This window comes from Musca domestica, unplaced genomic scaffold, assembly GCF_030504385.1.
Source record: "Musca domestica strain aabys unplaced genomic scaffold, Musca_domestica.polishedcontigs.V.1.1 8, whole genome shotgun sequence".
Classification (NCBI taxonomy): domain Eukaryota; kingdom Metazoa; phylum Arthropoda; class Insecta; order Diptera; family Muscidae; genus Musca; species Musca domestica.
Window position 1 is genome coordinate 16,194,389 of NW_026712409.1, and position 7,350 is coordinate 16,201,738.

Sequence of the window (7,350 nt, forward strand, 5' to 3'; positions counted from 1 at the left end):
GAGTGCTAGAGAACCCCTATGTATAATGGCGATAAAGGTGAGAATACATAAAACGCTTTTTTGATTGGCTTAAGTCATCGGCTGACTTCTTCGGAAAAGTCAACCTAAAACTCCTTTGTTCCTCTACGAAGATGCCAGCCGACGACTTAGCCAGATTAATTGTAGTTTTACAAAATAATTTTTAATGAAACTTTCATTAAAATATTTGATTTTATGTGAAGGAGGTGAGGAGTCCTCTTTGTCATTAAATTTCTTGTTTGTGGACAAGGAGTGCTGAAATTCAAGTAATATATTTGAAAAAGTTTGTTTAACAACAGACAAATATGTTTTCAGTTCCGTGAGAACATGACATTAGTCGTTTGAACACAAGAACCCTATAAGACAAAATTCGATCTACGTATCCCTAATCTGTTTGTTTATCATTTGAACCTTGTACCATTAAGGGGGGAAAGGGGTTTTATTTAGAGAGTGCTAGATAAACCCTACGTATTAGGTATTAGCATCGTAGAACTACAACCTGGCTATAACAGTAGCGATTAGTCGATAGATTGTCTTTGGATTTGTTAGACAACTTGCACAACACCAAATCGTCAGCCATGAACATGGACAAGTGGGTGCAACTAAATAATCAGGCAGCTGGTAGAGATAAAATAGCACGGTAATTATAGTTTTGTGGCTACCGATGAACGATGATAAGAAAATTATTTATGTTATGTTTGATCATTTATTAGTTTGATACAATATGCATCTCGTGCCCTATGGGATTCTCTGGAAGCGGCCGACAAAAGTCCGGCCATGGTGGAAGATTTCAAATCACTGGAATATATACTAAGCACATTCCGTAAATGTAAGTAGAGATTACACAGAAATGGGAAGGAGAAGAAAAGTCATGCCTCCTTTTTGTTTTTAGTGCTGCGTTTTGGCAAATGTCTGGATGTCTTCTATGCCAGTTTAAGAACAATACATTATCCCGACTTGGCCATACGTGTCACCCTGACAGCTGGTAAATTATCACAGGCTCTGTTTCTGTTTGCCGATCATTTCCTTTGGCTGGCCCGCACCGGTCTCTTTAAGAGTATCGATGCCAAGAAATGGGGCAAATATGCCAACAAGTATTGGCTGCTCTCGATCATTATGAATTTATGCAGAGACTTTTATGAAATCATACGTTTGGTGGACTTACATAAGGCCTCGATACGCGGTGGTATTTCACGCAGTATTCCATGCAACATAAAATCAAGCAAAGATTTTAGCCGCCTTGCTTTGCAATCTTATGCCATGGTTTTGGGCCATAAGGACGTATTTGTGGATACTGTTAAGAACGTATGCGACTTCTTTATACCACTGACAGCATTGGGTTATACCAAACTGACACCACGTACAATTGGTGTCCTCGGTGCGATATCTTCATTGGCCGGTTTGATTGCAATGATTGAACCAACTGCTAAATTAACACCTGCTTAATGTTATTGTAACTAATGATATTGATGTTTTTGTTTTAGGAAAAAGAGTTTTTTCATCTATTATTTATATTGGACACATATTTAATCTATTTTTTATAAAAAAAATAAAAAAACATTCCCAAAAAAAATAAATAAAAATTAATTCCCACAAAACTTAGACAAATTTTTCATTTTGAAATTTTAATTATTAATTTTTTTTTTTTTTTTTTTTGTTTTGAAAAGCATAGGTCTTAACAACATCTGAACCGTGTGTCCATGTAGGTTCACGTCTTCGTATAGTCGCAATATGACAAAAAATTGTGCATTCCTGGCATTTGCCTTACATATACGCACCATGTTATCAGATCCGGTAGGTGGAATAATAACATAATAAGCTAGGCTCCTTAGTTGATTTCCAGGCTGATTTAAGCCAGCCAAATATGCGCTTTATGTATTCCCACCTTAACTCATTTTTTGAGTTACCGACAAAAAATTTATCGGTAAGTTAGAAATCAAATCAAAGTAGTCTCTAACACCTACCGATAGATACCAATTGGCCTGTTCCAGCACTGCAAGAATGTAAAAGTTTTTAATACCATAACCGATTTTTCCTTGTGATATAGAAAGAAATTTCAAAACTAGTAGATTCTTGCAGGTACTGGAACAAAGCAAATGTTGTCTTCCTCAAATTATTTTTATTTCAACATTTTGGGTTTCAATGTTACCGATTTTTGTCGGTAACTCAAAAAATCGAGAATCGTACTACAGAACAGAGAGGCATATTCTATATAATACATTACAATATACATTGCCCTGTTCCAGAGTCTACAAGAATTTACTAGTTTTGCATTTTTTCGATTTCAGGAAAGGAAAAATCGGTTATCGTAGTAAAAAGTATTACATTCTTGCAGTTCTGGAACAGAGCAATACTTTCTATATGTGCCATGAATATATTTGAAATTTTTTGAAACAGGTCTTGCGTATATAATATTAGGCCAACTACTGTATGAATGAAATTGACTAGTCATGTAGTAAAATGGATTTTAAGTTTTTATCGAATATGATTTAATAATAAAATATTGATCTCCCATACTTTTGTTGCGTGTTTTATTGTCTCAATGCAACATAAGAACGTGGTATTATTTGTCCCTTCCATTTGAGAAATATCGATACCAATCATATAATCGATATCTAGACGAATTTGTATGTCATTTCACTTCGTTTTTTGACGCGTGTCAAAAAGTCATTCGTAAACAATCCCTTGTACCTTGACATTAGTTGGAAAGTTGTCAGGCCTCTTCTTTCTTATTGGAAAATTCATTTTTAACAATTTTTTTATAAATTTACAAAAAATGGCGGTAAGAATTAATTGTCTTATTTAAAAGTAATATTTTAACTAAAAAAATGTGTACATTCTAGCCCCAACAAAAGGGTAAACAAGGCACAAAAGGAGCCAAACAAATTGTCGAAGAGAACAAGTCCACCTTGGTTTTCTACAGGAATATGGCATTGGGCAGTGCTGCAGCCTCAATCCTGGTGAATTGTATATTCTTTGAAATTGGAAAAGTGACCGTGGTATGTGGGGCGTTAATGCCAAGGCTGGGTATGCAAATTTTCATTGATGATTTCCACTTGTAGATTATGAGCATTTTGTCGTTGTTGACCTTGGGTGCAGCATATCAATTCATGGCATTCATGTCCAAGGCTAAATATTCGGAGACCGGAGCTTTATTGGATTCGGGTAACGATTTGAACATGGAGGGTGGCATAGCTGAGTATGAGGAAAATTCAATGATTGGCTTTATTTTTGTATTCATTTTTTGTTTTTGTCATTGCAGAAATGTCAAGGACTTGATTATACTCACATCGGGAACAATGTTGCTCTCCATGATATCCAATTATTTCTGGTTCCTTCTGCTCTTGGCTCCCCTCCGGGCATTGTATATGTTGTGGGGTAGTGTTATTAAGCCCTGGTTGGCCCAAAAGAACGAAGCCCAAGAGCCGGAAGTTAATGAAAAGAAACAACGCAAATTGGAACGTAGAATGCGTCGCCAAAGATGAAAAGCCTGCGGTGCAAATGTTCTTTTTTGACATTAGGTATAGCTACATGTTTTCCTATATACATACATATATTGTTGTAATTAAGAGATTTAAGAGATTTTATGCGTTGCCATTTGTTTGCTTTGCTAAAAGGTTGTACAAACGAACAGACAGACTCCTGGATTATGCCCATGGTTTGCCAAGGAGCTTATTTATAAATCTCTAAGTCATTAGTGAAAGGCAAAAGGTTATTTTTATGTTAAACATAATTTTAGAATTTTCATGTTTTAAATGATTTTGTTTTTTTACATCATTTTTCTTTAACAACAATACAAGTATTTTGTATTTTTAAGTAAAAAAAGATAACATTTGTGTTTTTGAATTTATGCCTTGGGGGTTTCTTCAGGATTCAAACCGGATTTCTTCATTTCCACAGCCAAGGAGAACAAGTAATCGTAGCATTCAGCCCTACAAATTGAGGCACAAAAATTCTGTTATATAAGTGGTTAGACTATATGACTTAATTTGTACTCACATAGTTTTTGCCTTCTCCCATGTTTGACCCCAAACATAAACACCATGGCGACGTACCAGCACTGCTGAGCAGCCAGGATATTTCATCATTGCCGCATACATAGAATCGGCCAAATCCCTTTCAAATGGAGTGTTTTCGATTATGGGCACAACCAATTTTTCATCATAGCGCAAATAGCGTTTCATATCGTCATCATAAACTCCCTTGATCATTTCCAAATGGGTACAAGTGAAAACTTCACCTGGCCACAGCAATGTAGCCATTACCGCATGTTGTGAATGTGTGTGTATAACTGCTCCGGCATTGCGATGGCGATAAGCCAACATAAATAGCGGTGTACATTGGCTTTTGGATAAACTAGAAGGAGAGAGATTGTTAAAAATGTTTTAAATTAAAATAATTATCCCACTTACTGCTTGTAATCGGGTGGTAATTGAAGATCCTGTCCCTCAATGTTTTGTACAAATAAATCTTCCGGCAAGATGCGTTCCTTTTGTACACCCGATGGGGCTATGTAGATTTCGTCACTAGAAAAATAAAAAATATGGACTATAAGGTTTACTTATTCTCATCACAATAACCACAACGTACTTAAGTTTCATTGATATACCGCCACCAGTTCCAGTCACCCATCCCAAATGGTAAAATTGTTGACACAGGGCAGGAATAAGTTTTCTTGGATGTTCCTTCAAAAAAATTAAACAATGAAATAAGCTACAAATAATCTTCCAAGACAAACTTTTTCTTCGGCTATGTAAGATGAACCACGTTTTAGAAAAACACAAAATGCTCCAGCAACTTATCTCAAACAAGGTCACAGAGTTCATATTGGGCAGTTTTCTTTTCAATGGTTTTACATGGGAAATATGCCGATGGGAAGAACGACTTTCCAGTATATCCCATATACATTTAGAAAGAAGATAGATTCCGTACTTACTTCTGGTAAGTCCTTGTAAATGGAAGACGACATCTTGAAATCACTAACTAAAACAAACAGATAAAGGGTAATAAACTTAATAAACTAATTTAATTCACTGTCACCGACAACAAGCTAAATAATCTGATAAGAAAAAGCTTCCGATTTTTAATGTTTTACTTGGAGAACCAAACAAAAAACAAAAAAAGAGGGTTGTTAGGGTTGTATGTAGTTGTGTATTTATGTCAGACTGACAGCCAAATCGCAAGACAGAACACACAGAGCTGTATTCAAGATAACTAAGTTGCCAGTGCCTCTTCTGCGCTAACAGGGGCCACCATGGGTGGGCGAGGTTAACAGTTTGGAAAGGAGAGGCTTTATGTACAAATTTATTGTATTCGCATCACTTTCCCTAAATCTAGTATTAGGATGCGTTAGCGAAGCGAATGTTATTCGTTCCTACAAGTGTATTCTTGTATTTGTATATTAATTTACCTTTATGGATTTAACTTTAAATGCAAACATTGAGCCCCTTTTAAAAGCCTAGGGTTCCCAATGGCCAATTTAAGATTTTAGGGTAAATATTATTAATATAAGGGAAAAAGAGGGTTAATTTGTATAGGGATCTGCATGTCTTTATCCGAATTTTTGCTTTATAATAATGTAATAAACGGTTTGAGGGGGACGCCATGTTTTGGGTAAAAATCCAAAGGTTCCCCACATATCAAACGTTCCCATATCCCTAGACAAAAATTTAAAACAAACTTACCCCCATTATTGTCCACATCCACATTATCTGCGTCCACATTAATAGAAGGAGGAGGAAGAGGAGGCAGTAAGAGACACGGCTTAGCATTCCACGCCAGCTGCCTAGGCCCCGATTTAATTGTAAACATCTCCGGTTCAAAATGTCGGCTACAGATAGTGGAAGACTTCTTGGTCACTATACCATGCTCTTCCAATAATTGTGTCTTCCATTCTTCCTTCAAACGATGGACACTGAACTCCTTCGGACAGTTCCGGACCAGAGAGTTTTCACAGCTTGGTACGCAGCATTTCCTGCATTTGCTTGGGTTCGACATGTTGAAAGCCTAAAAAACACACACAACACATTCTCTTATTCACAAATTGGACAAATGGATGGAAACCGTTACACCAACCCCACAGACCACACTCACACATGATTGGATCTAAGTATTTTACGTGCAATCCGGGTTCCAATTCCACACAAACACATTTATTTCACTACTTACCTGCGTTCACTAAGGTCACACAACAAGATATTGTCCAATAATCCTCTTTAAAACACGGTTTCACAAGCAAGGCGTCCGTTGGGACGCTTCCAGGTTCAAATTTTAAAGGGACCAACAGATCGAAAAAGAACGCACTCAGGGCTTAGTAGGTCGAAAGCCAGACATGAGCTGGAGTTCACAGAGTTCACCAGATCGAAAACCTGAATCCCTTGCAGGGTTTTAAAAACCGTCTGCCAACCCCTGAAGTTTTAAATCAAAACAAACATCATATGATAACAAAAACAACAACTCCTTCATCTGTAACGCCGTGCCGTAGTCTATTCCAATGACGCCGGCAAAAATGAAATAACGGACATGCCTTAAGTGATATGGTCACATGACAAATTGCGTTTTTAATGGCAAATATGACTACTTTTAAAATGTGAATTTTGTATTAAAACAGTTTCAAATTTTAAAAACCAATAGAAATCTATAAACAAAAAGTTATTTATGATGTGCTTCATGTTTTAAATTGTAAATAACAATGGTAAAATTAAGAAGGTAAAGTCGTTTCAAAATAGCAAATTTCACATTCATGTATGTACAACGAATTTATAAAAATCCATTTTGACAATAAAATGTTGTCAAACGAATAATTTTGAAAAAAAATATACTTGACTTTACCTTCTTAATTCTACCATGAAATCAAATTGCTTTTTATAAATTCAGAAGAGAACGTTAAACGTTCTCGAACTGTAAAAATGTAAAAGTTTTTACTACGACAAATGATTTTCCATTTATGATATCGAAAAAATTGCAAAAATAGTAGATTCTCGCAGGTTTTGGAACAGAGCATCTATTTTATTCGATAACTTAGAGGGGAATTTATGGTGTAGATAAATAAGAAGCTTGAAGTCTTCGCATGGCATATTTTTTTTTTTTTGACACATCATAAAAGAATGTCAGATCCGCACTCATATCCTGCCGTCGTTTCCCCTTATAATTTGACACTATGCCTAGACATGATGCCCTCACCTTTAGAGAACAATCCGAATAGCCATTTTTATTTTAACTGAATTCAATAATATTAAAAATAATTTTTATACGTAAAATTAACTGAAGCAATGGATGTTTAAGCAAATTCTTAGTCAAAACTGATCGTGCACTTAAAAAATTTTCCCTCTC

At 35.8% G+C, this 7,350-nt stretch overlaps 3 protein-coding genes across 4 annotated transcripts; 2 read left to right on the forward strand and 1 right to left on the reverse strand.

The window, feature by feature from the left end:
• Window positions 1-478: 478 nt before the first annotated feature.
• LOC101891212 (peroxisomal membrane protein 11B) lies at window positions 479-1,552 on the forward strand. The gene is made up of 3 exons (XM_005177025.4): window positions 479-658; window positions 732-847; window positions 911-1,552. The coding sequence occupies exons 1-3, from the start codon at window positions 597-599 to the stop codon at window positions 1,462-1,464; spliced, it is 732 nt and encodes a 243-aa protein (XP_005177082.1). The 5' UTR covers window positions 479-596; the 3' UTR covers window positions 1,465-1,552.
• Window positions 1,553-2,683: 1,131 nt separating this feature from the next.
• Window positions 2,684-3,605, forward strand: LOC101891389 (transmembrane protein 208). Its single transcript, XM_005177026.4, has 4 exons — window positions 2,684-2,800; window positions 2,862-3,017; window positions 3,081-3,217; window positions 3,281-3,605. Exons 1-4 carry the CDS (start codon window positions 2,795-2,797, stop codon window positions 3,501-3,503), a joined length of 522 nt encoding a protein of 173 aa, XP_005177083.1. The 5' UTR covers window positions 2,684-2,794; the 3' UTR covers window positions 3,504-3,605.
• Window positions 3,606-3,730: 125 nt separating this feature from the next.
• LOC101891567 (probable methylthioribulose-1-phosphate dehydratase) lies at window positions 3,731-5,145 on the reverse strand. 2 transcript variants are annotated; one of them, XM_059130843.1, is made up of 6 exons: window positions 5,114-5,145; window positions 4,955-5,001; window positions 4,609-4,703; window positions 4,431-4,544; window positions 4,018-4,374; window positions 3,731-3,950 (listed from the first exon to the last, which is right to left on the reverse strand). In XM_059130843.1, exons 2-6 carry the CDS (start codon window positions 4,985-4,987, stop codon window positions 3,866-3,868), a joined length of 684 nt encoding a protein of 227 aa, XP_058986826.1. In that variant the 5' UTR covers window positions 4,988-5,001; window positions 5,114-5,145; the 3' UTR covers window positions 3,731-3,865. The 2 variants fall into 2 exon arrangements, with proteins under 2 accessions (XP_058986826.1, XP_005177085.1); XM_005177028.4 differs by lacking the exon at window positions 5,114-5,145 and adding an exon at window positions 5,063-5,081.
• Window positions 5,146-7,350: the final 2,205 nt, after the last annotated feature.

Excerpts from the sequence above, each read along its gene's own strand:
- LOC101891212 (XM_005177025.4), top strand. The coding sequence starts at position 597 with ATGAACATGGACAAGTGGGTGCAACTAAATAATCAGGCAGCTGGTAGA. Across the intron at positions 659-731 it reads GGTAGAGATAAAATAGCACG|TTTGATACAATATGCATCTC; the intron begins GTAATTATAGTT and ends ATCATTTATTAG. Across the intron at positions 848-910 it reads ACTAAGCACATTCCGTAAAT|TGCTGCGTTTTGGCAAATGT; the intron begins GTAAGTAGAGAT and ends TTTTGTTTTTAG.
- LOC101891389 (XM_005177026.4), top strand. Across the intron at positions 3,018-3,080 it reads AAATTGGAAAAGTGACCGTG|ATTATGAGCATTTTGTCGTT; the intron begins GTATGTGGGGCG and ends TTCCACTTGTAG. Across the intron at positions 3,218-3,280 it reads ATGGAGGGTGGCATAGCTGA|AAATGTCAAGGACTTGATTA; the intron begins GTATGAGGAAAA and ends TTGTCATTGCAG.
- LOC101891567 (XM_059130843.1), bottom strand. The coding sequence starts at position 4,987 with ATGTCGTCTTCCATTTACAAGGACTTACCAGAA. Across the intron at positions 4,375-4,430 it reads TTACCACCCGATTACAAGCA|TTTATCCAAAAGCCAATGTA; the intron begins GTAAGTGGGATA and ends CTCTCCTTCTAG. Across the intron at positions 3,951-4,017 it reads TGGGAGAAGGCAAAAACTAT|GGCTGAATGCTACGATTACT; the intron begins GTGAGTACAAAT and ends CTCAATTTGTAG.